Source organism: Neopsephotus bourkii, unplaced genomic scaffold, assembly GCF_033783945.1.
Source record: "Neopsephotus bourkii isolate Nb327-2 ecotype Australia unplaced genomic scaffold, CSIRO-AGI_Nbou_v1 NB_1780, whole genome shotgun sequence".
Taxonomy (NCBI): Eukaryota; Metazoa; Chordata; class Aves; order Psittaciformes; family Psittacidae; genus Neopsephotus; species Neopsephotus bourkii.
In genome coordinates, this window is record NW_026902254.1 from 12,772,570 (window position 1) to 12,788,085 (window position 15,516).

A 15,516-nucleotide genomic window follows, 5' to 3' on the forward strand; every position below is an offset into this window, starting at 1 on the left:
TCACTGTTGCTTGACACCTAGCAACCAAATTAGAGGCCAATTAATAAATCACTCCCATCTGCCACAGCAGGAAACACCCTTGCTGTTGTTCCTAATTCTCAGGTATCACTGACTGTTTATACTGCACAACATAAAAACCTGTCTGGGGCTTACCCAGGAATGAAAAGCTGTTATTTGAGCTAGCCGATGACAGATCATTCCAACTGAGTAGTGCTGCATCCTTGTGTATTTGATATATGACAGAATTGATGGCTGTACAGATTTACAAGAGATTAAATATGTGGGTTTTAAAAGAACATGTACATAAACACAGCACGAAAAGGAGCACTCCACAATGTTACCTAAACGCACACACAGTTGCTAGTGTTCCCTTGTCTTTGATGTGCTGTCAAAGCTGCACACTTCCAACCATCACTCCAGTTCATTTAAAACCAAGCAGAGCAGCTATACTCTTTGTTCCCTGAATCACCCAGCAAGAACAACTTCTAAAACTTGCCCAAAACAGACTTTAAAGTACACTTTACAAATGTTCATGTCTACCATTTTCTCAAGCCCCAGTTAGTCAGGTCTAGACGAACTGCAAATTCTTTGGAAGACAGGTCACCTCATGCACACTACAAAAAAGCCATCGGCTTAGGTAACGGTCACAAACGTCCTAGAAACAATTTCAGCTCTAGCCACAAAAGACTTACAAAACACAACTATCACATAATCTTCATACAGAACAACAACACATGTTGCTGTCTGCAACTAACCTGAATCTAACCAATTCTAATGAAAGCAAGGTCACATCTGATGTTACCAAAGCACATGTTTTAATCAAAACCATGAAATGGGCTGTGTTTATGGAGTGGCTGCTTTATGTTTTTCCAAATCCATTAGAAGCCTGGAAGTTATGTTAAAAAAACCAAACATTAGGACAGGATAATTTTGACCCACTACCTGACCTTTAGAACCTATTCAATCACACAGTATCTACGGTTTTCACTAGATTATATTTTATTTTATGCTTCAGCAAATTAAAACAACATTTCTGGTTTCCATCAATAAATAAAACTGCCACAATCTGGAACAAGACTGAAATTTATTCTTCTCCTTTGTTACAAGTGAGCTGCTTCATGCAAAGTTTTCCATTATTTTTACCACTAAAAATATTTCTTAGGAAAATAATCTCCCTAGATAAAGCTTAAGTATCTGCCTGCCAGATTATCTTCAGCCAGGATCCTGCTGTTCGCATTTGGCTTATCAAAAAATTGTAAGAATAAGCACATAGAAACACTGAAAAAACGTATTATGCTTTATTAATCTGCTCGAAAAGCTCCCCCACTGGTTTATGAAGAACACTGGCACTGATCCATGACTGAACCAAAGCTCCAGAAGTCTTTGTGACCCAGGCAGTGTTTGCAAGCTGGGTGCTAAGTTGGTTTGGTGTATGATCATAAGCAGGAAAGTGTCAAAATGAACCTTTCACTAGACACCATCACCCTCCTGGCCTCATTTCAAATGATCCACTGATCATAGAATCACAGAATGGTTAGGGTTGGAAGGGACCGTAAAGATATCTAGTTCCAACCCCCTCCACGGGAAGGGACACCTTCTATTAGACCAGGTTGCTCCAAGCCCCGTCCAAAAAATGATCAATGAACAAGCAAAAAGTATGACAAGGTGTGCACAGAGCAGAGCAGACTTCTCTCAAGAGACAGGCGCCTGCTCACTAGGCATCACCCTGCACTCATAGCCAGGATCTGGGATGTACGTGGCCAGCTTCCCACCATTCTTGGAAGCAGATATAAAGAAAAGCAACAAAAGAGGCAAAAAGAGAAGAAGAAATACAGATGCGAAAGGTCAGGACTTGCACTTGAGGAGCAGAAGTTGCTACCAGACCAGGATTAACTGAAGTGCTCGAAAACACCTGAATGCAAATGCAAAATTTTGCAAAAATTTGAATGCAAGGAAATTCTTAAATGCAGTGAAGAAAATCTAGATTGCACAGTAGAATAGCACAAGGAAGAAGAGCGACAGCCTGTCCCTCCTTCATAGAGGACACTGTGATACCTAAAACATGTCACTTTTCCCAGGGGAAGCATATTCCAACTTTATAACTGAAAACCTTCAAGGAAATGTAACGTCTTCCTGTGCCTGTAATTTCAAGATCAAAATCCCAATCACCGACCTCCCCAATCTTCTATTTTGTCTCTCCCAGTGTCCCTGCCACCCTCACCCACAGGGTTCCTAACACATGTTGGTGCGGTGCCCCTCACCAGCCAACCAACACCCTGTGCCAGGGGTTCCAGGGACCTCGACACAGGCAGACCCTGTCCCCCCACCTCAGGAAGTTCCTCATGCTTCCTGGCCACCAGCAAGGACAACGATACTGCCACAGGGCACCCCTCCTTCAACTGCTTTCTGCTGAAAGGCAAACAGAAATGGACAAGCAGACCAGGAATCACCGAGTTGATATGTGTATCTCAGCTAAAGCAGATGAAGAGTGGTAAGTTGTGAGTGAGTAAAAATAGGGTATTATAATAAAAAATACTGGACTGGTGAAAAACTAAGAATAATTAGAATGTTATGATTACTGGGAACAATATTAAATGTTGGTGCTTAAAGAGAGCACTTAAGTAGGTAGATCTGTCATAGCAATTCATTAATGGGTTTAGCTTGCTTACTTTTAAAAACAAATATTGTCTTAACTGCATACTTCTAACATTTATTTAGGCACATCCCTACAGATACATGCCTACAGATACAGATTAATATACTTTTACCACTATAATGCGTTTAACACAAAGTAATCTAAATTTTCTAAGCACCATAATAATACAAATAACACTATTACTTGAATGGCTTTTATTGAGGTTTTTCAATCTTGTCATAAACCTTACAGAGCTGGAAAGAGGAGAGAGAAAATACCATTGCAAACATAAAACAGTGCATGACTGAGTTGTCTTTACCTCTAATAAGACATTTTTGCATTGTATTGTCTATAGGAATACTTTGTTAAAAGTTGAACACAATCTATTCAAAACGCACTGTTTAAAAGAAAAGAGTGCTTGCTCTTTCATGGATAAGTGCAAAATGAAAGTGAAATATGGGCCTGGGAAGGAGGAAAAGAAGATAAAAGTTTCACATATTTGCATAGCAGAATCTTTTAAAGGGCATCTGACCTGGAAGTACTTCTGACATGGCTCACGGGGCGTCAGCAATGCATCAGGAAATAGATTATAATTTGAAATCTGAAAAGAGGGATCATTTAAGAATTAAAACCAAAGGAAAACACAAAATAAAACTACCACATTTCAGAAGTTCCTGAGACACGTTAAGCATTCTAAACAAACCCTGGAACATAACAGTGAGGATCTTTTGAGCTTTTAGTGATACTTGACAGTGATTAAAATATGGGAGAGGCTAGTTTACAGCAATTAAAAATAATGACATTTTTCTTAATGTATGCTTGAGGACCACAAGTTCAACAATTTCTCCAGTTTTAATCAACATATTCTAGCAAAAACTTCATGACATTAGAAAACATTGGGTTTTCCCCCATGACCCAGATAAAGCATCCTTGGGAAACTACAGCAGCATTGGTAAAAAGAAACAGAGCAGTCAGGCATGTTCACATGAAAGTTTGCAGGATGAGATCCAGCATGTGAAACCAGGAAGCATAGGCTGCAGGGCTGATCCCACAGAAGGGAATCATAAAAAGCAAGCTAGCAGCAAGCTCTTGTACAGGACTCCTTCCTGTCCATCTTCTCTCAAGGAAACCATTTTGCCTTAGTCTCTGGTTTGGATGTGAATACACTGGGAGACAAGGCATTTCTATGCACTTATGACTCTTTCTGCCATTATGATTAGGAAACATAGGAAAGAAATAATACAAACCATTTCATAAAGCAGATTTCCTTTAATCTGTTGAGTACAGAACATTTAATGTCAAGCTCATGCTATGGGGACCTGTACACTTTGGCTGTAGTCAAATCCTAAGCAGCTAGAGAGAACACCTCCATTATACAAGGACTGCAACTCAACACTAGCTCACTCCCTCTGCTTCAAAGGAAGAATTCCAATGCTAAAACATTAATTCTTAATTAAATACATTAACACACTATGTTCTTATATCTGCATTCATTTTTTGACTAAAACCAGCTAAATGGTAGTAGTTAAAATGTCAGCCAAAAGCATCCTAATAAAGTCTAGATTAACATTAACGCAGCTGAAAGCTAAATCAAGACTAGAAACTTTCTTGGTGTCAAGTGTCATTGTACTCCTTCTTGCCTATGTATATAAACAGATTCCAGAGGACGTTAAACACTTTCAGAAGGAAAAGGGAAGGAAAACACTTGAATAAGGTGCTGTTGTAGATCAGAGCAAGCGATGCTATTCCTACAGCCAGTGGTTTTCTTTTTGCTGCTCCCTCCAGCATTAACATCTCTGCTGGACTGAGCCTGGAAACAGGAGAGAGAAAGCTTAGCAAAGCCAGGAAAGCAAATTCCGACAATGGGCAAAGTCATTTTGGGAACGCAAGAGCAGGAAAGAAACAGGGCTGCAAACAGTTTGCACATGTGCTCTCAAATCCACCTGCAGACTCTTCTATAAAAACCTCAGAGTTGCTGAAGATAGAAAGGACCTGTCAAGATCATCTAGTCCAACCACCCTGCTCAAGCAGGGAATCACCCCTGCCCTGTCTGCTCCACCCTGGTTCTGTCCTCCCATCATGACAACACCATCACTTCGAGCTGCTTGCTAAAAGCAGATTCTCCTATGTCCTCCTATTCCCGCTTCCCCTAGTCCTACTGAAATCACTGTCCAGTAACCAGCTTTCTGTCCTGCCTCCCCAAAAGGCACCTTCTGCCAGCCCCTTCTGCTACAATATAATGACATTTTTTTTCCTTTTAGAGCTAATCCTGCTGCCAACTGACTGCAACAGCCTGGCAGCAGTGCTGTCTCTGTTCTAGTGATGCTTTTATTAATGGAAATCCATAATGCTGATCTGTCTTTAAATAATATTAAGGAAAAAACAGCTTCAGATCCTGCACTGAGTTCTAGCACACAAGTTCAGCACACTTTCACATTTGCATTTTTACCCTCCCCCTTCCCACACAGCCAAATTCTTCATCCAGCAAAAAGCTCAGAGACAAGATGCCTCTCAGAATCAGATTCTAACATCTACAAAGAAAAACAATTAAAATTACAGAAATAAACAGGCTAAAACCTTTGCTCCTTTACTTACAACTTTATCAAGATAGATATATCTAAATAATCAGTGTGTATTTGACTATCTGACTGAAAGTCTGTATTGCAGATGACCTGGGTCATCTCACGCTACTAGAGTATTTTTAAATTGAGTGATCAATTGGAGAAATAAAGAGCAATTCCTTCATTTATGTAAGGCATAACCATGACACGCAGTCAGAATTAATCCTGCATTTACTAAGGGAACAAATGAGATGGCATACTAAGTCTTTTCCAAATTCAATTTTCTCCCATTAATTAGATTTCTCCCCCTGTGTAGAATGGAACAGTCTGGCAGGCAAAACCAGCGTTGTCACAGGAAGAAGATGGAGTGTGTTTTATCTATTGGCTACTTGCAAGCTCAGATAATAAGACCTTCTGTCATCAGATCTATACATTCACAGCAACATTTGCTAAGTAAATCTCAGGCATTTTTTTCTAATTCTGTTGTGTAAATTAAGCTTCTGAGTCTTAACTTTTTTTTTTTTAATTGATATACAAATTATTCAATCTCTACAACAAAGATCACACCTCAGACTTATTTGTTATTTACAAACAACGCTACTTTAAATGCCCATGCTAACATGGGGCACAAGCATAAACCTCATTCTCTCTTACACAGAGATACAAGCTCAGGAACTAACTTAAATTTCTGCAGCTGAAATGACCTATAAAGCAAGAAGGGCTTGGTCTCCCATATCCTGCAACTTCAGCCTCAAGTTATTTTTGTAGGCAAAAATAACTCTTAACTAAGTATGAAGATGAACAATGTGTAATCATAGCTGATCACAACCATCAAACCAAAGCAGGATGAAACCATATGAAAAAGAAAGCTAGGATAAACTTCTTCAGGGATTAAAAAAAAAAAAGAAGAAGTAACCAAAATGCTCTGTAACACAGGCAGCCTACCCATAGGCTTAATGGAGTAACAGAAAGGAATCAACAGCCACGGATTTGGCACATGACTTAGACTGATGTAGCTTGGTTTAGACTAGGGATTTTTCAGCCCTACATACATTTAACATAGATGATTCAGCAGCTCCTAAATCAGGAAGCAAGAACCATTTAAAGTATGATCAATTTCTTGACAGAGTTAAGGAAACCTGCGGGGTACCAGTACCAGAGAAAGCAGGGAACAGATTAAGCATATGTCACATCATTATAACAGAAAGAGCAAAAATGTTAACTGACCCCCGTCAGATGCAATGGATGAGTTAAGCTGCAGCACAGATGCTGTGCTGGACAGAAAGAAAAAAAAAAAAAGGAAAAGATTATTATCATTAAACACCTCCCCCACATCTTGTCTGTGGCGCTGCTATTTGCAGCTCACAAACACTCCACTGTCCCTGCAAAGGCTACAAACAACACTGCGTAAGTCCTGAGCACGATCTGCTTCTCTAAGAGCAACCAACAGCATGCACATAATGCAGACATCTCAGCTTCTCTTTTTAAACTAATGTATTTTAACAAACTTCTGATGGCCTGCCAGCATGATTTCACCTGCCCTCTGAATTACACTGGATAAAGTTATGGCTATTAACACATTAAGCTCTTATCAAAATTATCCAGAAATCTTTTTAGTCTCAAATTACCTAGACTGGTAGCAACAGTTTTGAGCAACCTGGGGACTTCAACTGCTCAAATATCTGATGGAGGGACAACATAGCTTGATATGATCCAGCATGTGCACTATAGCCCAGAAAGCCAACTGTATGCTGGGCTGCATCAAAAGTGTGACCAGCAGGTCGAGGGAGGTAATTCTCCCCCTCTACTTTGTTCTTGTGAGACCCCACTCGGAGTACTGTGTGCAGTTCTGAGGGCTCCAACACAGATACATGGACCTGCTTGAGTGAGTCCAGAGGAGGCTATGAAGATGCTCAGAGGGCTGGAGTACCTTTTCTATGAGGAAAGGCTGAGAGAGTTGGCAATGTTCAGCCTGGAAGAAGAGAAGGCTCAGGGGAAACCTCAAAGCAGCCTTCCAGTACCCAAAGGAGGTGACAGGAAATCCGGAGAGGGGCCTTTTACAAGGGTGTGTAGCGACAGGATGAAGGTAATGGATTTAGACTGGAAGAGGGGAGATTTAGATGAGATACTGGGAGGCAATTCTGCACTGTAAGGGTGGTAAAGTACTGACACAGGCTGCCCAGTGAAGTCGTGGCTGCCCCACCTTTGGACATGTTCAAGGCCAGACCGGACAGAGCTTTGAGCAATCTGGTCTAGTGGAAGGTTTCCCTGCCCATGTCAGGAGGGGTTGAACTAGATGATCTTTAAGGTCTCTTCCAACCTAGACTATTCTTTGATTATCACTGCCTCAAAGCTGAGATCTTAAAATGCATTTGAAAGAGCATGGTACACCAAAATATTTTTATTGTTACTCTAAGACTGTACTCATGTGTCAAATTGGGCTTTAGAGATGAAAACCTGAAAATTAAATAAATAGAAAATAATCTTTCAGTAGAATCTCTACTATATGAAAAGAAATAAAAATGTGTGTATCAAAAGTCTCAATATAGATAAGAAAACCTCCAATTTCAATTTGTGTTTGCAAATATTTTCAAACTGCCAACAGTAAATTGAGACCTGTCAGCAGAGTAGAGGGGCAGGATCACCTCCTTCGACCTGCTGGTCACGCTCCTTTTGATGCAGCCCAGGATACAGTTGGCTTTCTGGGCTGCAAACCTACACTGAAGCCGGCTCATGTTCATTTTCTCATTGACCAACACCCCCAAGTCCTTCTCTGCAGGGCTGCTCTGAATCTCTTCTCTGCCCAGCCTGTAGCTGTGCCTGGGATTGCTCTGAAGCAGGTGCAGGAGCTTGCACTTGGCATGGTTAAACTTCATGAGGCTGGCATCTGCCCACCTCACAGGTGTGCCGAGGTCCCTCTGGATGGCATTCCTTCCCTCCAGCGTATCAACCGAACCACACAGCTTGGTGTCATCGGCAAACTTGCGGAGGGCGCACTCAATCCCACTGTCCATGTCAGCGACAAAAAGTAAGGGTACTAGAAAGTTACAGAGCAGAGCATTAGAGTTTGTAAGATGAGACTATCAGGTCTCTCAAGGAAAAGAGACTGTGCCCACTGACAAGACTGCTTCTCTTCCACATTCATTAAAAATATTCTGTATTTCACCTAAGATTATTATATATGCACTTTTAACCACACCTGCTAAAACTGTCTTAATGTTGGACTCACATGTCCTATCTGCATATCCCTTGCTCCTAGTAATGGAATAGGATGTACTTCATAGCACAGGAAAGGCCTCCACACTTCTGAAGTGTTTTTCAATTAAAACTGAACTAAAATAAGGTTTATTACACAGCCACATGTCAGCAAGGATGAGGGCTGCCTGCAAACCTACAGTCTTCAACCAAACTTCAATGGGACAAATCAGAAATACTTCAAAACATAAAACAACTTAAAACTAACTGTTACAGTAGTGCTTCAGCTGACAAAATGCTGAAAGATTGCTAAAATGGCCATACCCTTTAGTAACTCTCCCAGTATAATTATGGTACTAGAATGCAGGAATAACTTTCATCTTGGCCTGCTGTAGCAAGTAGAGCTCCTTGAGAATGCTGTTGAGAAACGTCTACCCAGAGTGCTCATATATAAAACAAAACCACATGCTCATAAATCAAATCAAACTATCGTATTTGCTTTATGGTCCCCATAAACCGAACAGATCAATCCATAATGAAGTGGAAGGAGAGCATAAGAAAAAAGCAACTACAGTGATTGGCATTTATATTAATTACACTGAAGTGTGGCTAGAAGTGGGCTCAGTTTCAACAAACAGCAAACTTGGCTGTAGAAGACACTGAACAAGTGGAAAAGAACCAGCTACTAGTAGTACTACTGGCTTGAATTGCAACAGGGAGTCTTGAGTTCTTATTGCACTAGCCAAAATCCTCTACTCCTGTTTCTTGTCTACAAACTCACAGATCTCCACAAGGCGCTTCAACAGCAAAGGAACTGGGGCTCCTCTGAAAGGGGACGAACACATGATACAAATTTGGTACCGTGGTGGTTCTCCACAAATATGCACAACCCCAAGCAGAATTTACCAGGACACCTTCAGCTTCAGAGCACTATCGCTTTTACTATTTCACTGTGAAGAAGAAATGGACCTGGGACAGGGGTACTATTTAATTACGCCGAGAAATAAAACCGGAAGTGACAATACGCACTCAGAGTTAATGCACAGTTCTTAAAAAAAGCTTTTTGTATCCAGGTTCTGAATCAGCTCCTATCTGTGGAAAGCAGTGCAGTTTTCGGGGCTTCACCAAGATCACCCGAGAGACCTCAGTGAAGCTGTTGTGCAAGTCTCCACATAGCTTCCTAGGAAAGGCAGAAACCTAAACAAGATAGGCTTTAACAGAGAGAGTAATGTATGTGTCATTGGGTGCTTCTGTAATTTTCACTTCATGAATCATCTATATTCCTCCTCAATGATAAGGTGCAGCTTTTCAGCAATTTTATGCTATCTGAGCAGTGCTAAAGCTTGAGCCTCATTTACACCAAGGTATCTCCCTGGATAGAAAAGGTAAGATTTAGGGCAGGATTTTGCAGATGTTTTACTGGGATGCTTCTGCCAGGAGTTGCACAGTGGACACACTCCTCCTTGAGGGTCAGACTGCTTCCCTGGATGAGTTTCATGTTACTCTGGAAGTGGCTCCAAATCAAACCTACAGGCTCATCACACCAACTCATCTTGGGCTGATATTCGCAATGTATTTACTGGCACTGACTGCAAAACTAGAAGTTGGACTAGAGGTTGGACTTCATGATCTTAAAGGTCTTTTCCAACCTAGTTGATTCTATGATTCTAAGTTTGGGTTTTTTCAGTGGTTTGCTGTTACTTATACTGTTACCATGCTCACATCTGTTTCCTTATTTTACTGCAGCAAAGACTTTCCAGCAGTTTCACTAAGCAACAGTCCCTTGCAAGACCAGCAGCAGCGGATAGCCCCAGTTCAAGTAAGGTAGCAGCCTGGCAGTCCTTGGGAAGCTGAAGAGACAAAGGCAGAGCAAGAATTTGAATGTTCCAGGAAAGAAATCAAACCCTGAGTTTATAAAATCAACCCTGCTCTCTATGCCCTTAAGTATATTTAATTATTTATAAGAGCAGCTCTGGCATGGGAGATGATCAGGAAGAAGTGAGACTCAAACCTCTTCCTTCTGCAGTCCAGGGGAGTGCCTTCCCAGCAGGGATATTCCCTTGCACCCTCATCCTTCATGAGAACATTTCATCAAAATGGTATTTCCCAAAGAGGTTTGCTTGGGGAGGAGGGGGAGAGCAGAAAAGTATCACCCTCCATCAGAAGCTTCTGAAATAAAACTCTAGTCAGCTCTAATAATTACACTGGCAGAACTGTATCAATAAATCATTCCACATGAGCTGTAGTTTGAGTTGTTCTTAAGTATGAAACGACCAATAGTTCAAAAAAAGAAAGAAAAGTCCATCTCTGCCTGCCGCAAACCAAGAGGATGACTTAAGGGTGGGAGGCATGGCACCGTCCTCCATGGGCAGTGAGGGCTGGTGGTGAAGCTCCTGGCGCAAGGCAAATGCTGACGTGCCATCGCAGGAACTGCGCCTCCACCCTGGCACACTCCAAAGGTCAGCAAGTGCCAGAAACCACGACCCAAAAATTCCTGCATTTCCTCACTTCTGGTGTCTTCTGAAAAAGAGGTTTGCTGGTTTGTTTGGTTTTTTTAAGCACTCTCACAAAACTGTGCAGTTCATCATTGCTGGTGTTTAAATCCTTCATGAGCATTTAATGCCAGCAGAATGGCACTGGAACCAATTCCACTTTCTCTGAAACACTTCGCTTAGATTTCACTATCATGCAAAACACTACAAGTAATGAAAATAAACTACTACGCTGGGGACAGGATGTGCATGGACAACCCTTTAAAAAGCTTTTTCCAGACATACAAAACAAAACCCTTTTACTCTGTGCACAGAAAAAAACACTTCAGTATGAAAGAAAATTTCAGGCTGCCTCAACAATACTAACTGGTTTTCAGTGCTGTTTTCAGGAGAGCTGCTGCAGCCAACACAAAGTTGTATGAGCAAACTTTAGAAAAGTATATATGAAGCTCAGGAGAAACTAATGAGAGAAGTCTGATTACAAAAGCAGGCTCTCAATAGCTGGAAAGTGTACAGTCTCAGCTGGCACTTCTCAGAAGGAAAACACAGAGAAGAACCCCAACAAATAAAATGCACATGAGGGAGTGTTAAGTAAGGAAAAGCTAGACAGAGCCAGGGATACACTTCTTTGCTTACTGTCAGTAACCAAGAGAAATCACTGCTTTTTTAATTACACTTCTAAAAAGTCTAAACTAGCAGGCACCTATTAAATTCACAGCTTTCAGTTTTACATTTTAAACACCTTGCTATTTCTTTTATCTTTAGCACCTGTATTTCAAAGAGATTTCCTATCTCTGGGCTTCAAATAAGCTATTTTCTATTTAAACTGTTACGTCTTTCCTTGGATATAAAACCTTCTGCATTCTCCTAAGACCATGCACTATTATATTTGTTAAATTTATGAAATCCTTCAACAAAAGAGTCAATGTCATAAATGGATGAAATATCTCACCACCAAAGAAGCAGTACAAGTGCCATTTTCCACGCAGAATCAATTTTTCCCTTCAGACTTCATGTAGGTATGTGTGTATGTACAGAAGATAAAAATCAATCAGGGACTAGGGCTTAAGGCTGCACCAAGTCCTTAATGGTACAACATTAAGTTTGTAACAACTGCAAACATGAAATACAACAGCTGAGATAGCACAATTAGTGATTATTTATGCAAAGAATACAAAAGCAAAATGATGTATTTTACCAGCACTTTCACTGAGATCTAATCTGCTATCAGAGATTTCATTATGATCTGCATTTCCCAAAGACTAGGCAATTTCAATACCACTATTGTTGAATGTTCAAAGCACTTACGTTAGGCTCTGGGAAGTTGCATAAATCATACAGTAACAAAACCAAAAAATAAAGCAAGTTTCCTGGCTTAGAAAAACTGATAGGTTAAGGAAAGGGAACTCTTGGCTTAACAAAAGCATAAACCAATCATGAATGGGGTATTCTGATAGCCCTAAGACAGAGCTCTGGCGCCAACTGATTCCGACACAAGCTTTGGCCCTGGCAGGTGGTAGGAACCCCAGTGTTCCCCCAGGCCAACAATTCTACTTCTTCGTTGTCTGCAACTGCTCAATTAGACAAAAGGAAAAGCATCCTAGGCTGTTCTGGTAAGAATTTAATGGCTATTATTTTTCTCTCTGATAAACTACCTCTACATTAGATCATTTTAAAGCTCTGAGCTACAAGTCTAGGCATGAGATGTGGGTATCATGCCCCATACTACAGCAAGAGGACATGTTTGAATGCTAGTGTCTATATCTAACATCAAGTGGTTCGAACAGTTCAGTCCAATTCTGTACTCCAGCACTTGACCACCTGTCAAAACTGTAACAACCATTTATTTCCTGCATTCTCATATAGACAATAGCCTAACGTTAATATCAGAGACAAGCTTCTTGGAAAAGTAGTATCTAGGTTGGTTGCAGTACACCATTTTATCACACATTTTAACTTCATTACATCTATGACTAGTCTTCAGCAGAGAGTAAACATGCTTTATTGCTTCCTAGGATTTAGCTTTAGGGTTAGGGGAAATCTCACAAAGTCAAGTTCTGAAACAAGACATCACCATGCAGTTCCTCACGTCTAATGGCAGGAAGTCCCTGTTCTGCCACAGCTGTAAGTTGTTATTGCTGTTTCCTACTTGCATGAGCCAACACAAATATGTGTGGAGCTGGATGCCTGAAGTAATCAAGGCTTTTAAAGAAGTCTTTCAAGGAACAGAAGGAATGGTACAGAAATTAGAGATTATTAAGATGGCTTTGATGTCAAGAAAAGGCACACTGGACCATGTTCTTCTGCTAAAGCAGAAATATGAGTGAATACAAAAGTTAACCCATCACAGCTTCACCTCAGCAGCCTGAGGAATCAACAAGAAGTGCACAAGGACAGGCAGCAGCCTTCTGGAGTTGGGACTCTACCACACAGCTCCCCAGGGAAGGCTATGCCAGATCATTTCATGCAGCCTGCACTGTGGAACCCCTGCAGTGTGGTGGCTGCCATCTGCACCAGCATGAGATATGTCTGCTTAGTTAGTGGAAGGTGCAGGTGGTAAACCTGAGGAGTTGCCGCTGCACTTTTACACAAGACAACCTTCAGTAAGAGATACAGAATGTAATCCCATAGGATTATATTTCCAGATGAAAAAAACCCTTGAATAATACTGAACTCAAGCATATAAATAATTTGAACTAGAGATGTTAGTTGCAGTTAAAAGCAATTAAAGCTACAGTGCAGAGTGACATTTTAGGATAAGCTTAAGTAGTTTGTTAACTTGAAGTTATCTTGTATTAAAAACTTGGGATGGGAGTGAAGACAAATAGCAGCTAAACTTTCGAACCCTACAATAAATGAAGACCTTGAACACAGCACAAAACACAGCACACTGAAGTAGACTTGGTCAACTTGTACCACAAGCTGCTTTTTAAAGTTCTAGAAAGCACCTCTGCAGTTTAATCATAGATCAATATACTTACCATTTGGGTACACACACGGGAGAGCTGGCATCGATTAGAATATGTCAGCATCCTTTACAAATACTATTGCAAAATTTATAAACTTAGCAGCCTTCAAAAGTAATAAAGCAACAAACAGATTACACCAATTGCATACGTACATGAGCTGCTTGGCCGATAGTGAGCCCCTGGGTACCGCCTGCCCATAGTGCCAGTCAGCACATTACCGCACACTGTCAGCTGCTCCCAAAGCACAGATCGAAATGCTTAACTGGGGGAGAAGGGAAAAAAAGTGAAGATTTAGTACAACAGCTGTATCTTTTTCATTAAAATGCTAATGGCCTCTACAAATTTCAGGATAACTACATCTATAAATTATTCATAGTCATGTTGTCAGAGGAGATGAACAGTTGTGCTATACATGCAGCATAAATTTATTATTAGTGGTTGGCCTCCATTAATAAGCTCACATAAATTTTAACGCACAAAGAAGTCTCAGGTCATACAGTAGTTTTTTTGGCTTATGATACAGACAGAAAAACAAACACTGCAAGAAAGAGTTTGCTTTTGGCTTTGAATACAGTTGTAGGCAGTAGGTGAGATTTAATAACAATGTTGTCTTAAATTTTAAGATGCAAGCAATAGCAAGAAGTTTATGAATAATTTGCTACAGAAACAAAACTTAACCCTGCTACATAACATGGATAGATTTGAACCTGTCCCTAAAATCAAAGCATCTTTACAGGAATACAGACTATTTACTAGTGTATCAGTTTTCTTGTAGCAGAAGTATCAAAACCCCAAGCAAACAAGAAAAGCATGGCACATCAGTTTGCAATAACAAATCACAAATCCAAACTCTTAACTGAACTGGAACTGAACCTGTCAAAAAACTAGCATAAAATCTTGTAGTCTAAAAAAAAGTTCCTGTCTTCAGTGTAAGGTGTTTTGTGATAAAATACAGCTTTCAGCTGATTTTCAGCTTTAACCTTTTTGGGAATAGTCTTCACGTGCCCAGATGTCTTTCAATGTGCTGCATGTCAAGCACACCAGTTATAAAAATACATTTCCTCTTATTTCATTCTTTCCCTGGCTGAAAGGGCCAAACCAGCAACAAATTCTGAGGAGTGCTTTTGCTAATTCATTAAGGATTTTTACTGTCTCTGGCCGCAGCTACAAGCACAAGTTTATTCTATCCAAGAAACAGAGAAAAATATTAGGAGAGATATGAAATAGAACTGCACTAAAACCTGGACGATTTCCACAAATCTTCAGATACGTCAGTTCCCCAAGGGAGCAGAACATCAATTTACTCCTGAATTAGAGGAACTTTTTATATATATTGGCATCCATGCACTTCTCCAGTGAGCTGGTCTGGGAGCCACACAGCTGAAAACTCCACATACAGATGTATTTTCAGCCAGATTAGACTCCTGAACTGGCTTATGATGGTTATCTAGTATCAGTAGCTAGTGAGAGCAAATGGACCATGGCAGCCTGTGCTTAAAATTACTCAAAACACATAATGCAATACTATTACAGCCTCTGTGTATTACTGCTGAAATATACACCTACAAGGCTGCATATCTGACAGTGCAAAAACCAGGTAAAGATCGCCATCATTTCCCAAATCAGTGCTCACAAAGCATGTCCTCTTCAGCTCTTCTGAATGG

General features: G+C 40.5%; 1 protein-coding gene across 10 annotated transcripts in view; it reads right to left on the bottom strand.

Annotated features, from left to right (window-relative positions):
• APBB2 (amyloid beta precursor protein binding family B member 2) overlaps positions 1-15,516 on the bottom strand; it is a 135,016-nt gene that overhangs the window by 102,082 nt on the left and 17,418 nt on the right. For 5 of the 10 annotated variants that reach the window (XM_061379821.1, XM_061379816.1, XM_061379820.1 and 2 more), the window contains exons 1-2: positions 14,005-14,114; positions 3,168-3,236 (exon numbers count right to left, since the gene is read on the bottom strand). In XM_061379821.1, the coding sequence (XP_061235805.1) occupies positions 3,168-3,186 (19 nt within the window). In that variant the 5' untranslated portion in view covers positions 3,187-3,236; positions 14,005-14,114. Of the gene's footprint in view, positions 1-3,167; positions 3,237-14,004; positions 14,115-15,516 lie in introns of those variants that run through there. The other 5 variants (XM_061379813.1, XM_061379819.1, XM_061379817.1 and 2 more) reach the window with 1 other exon arrangement.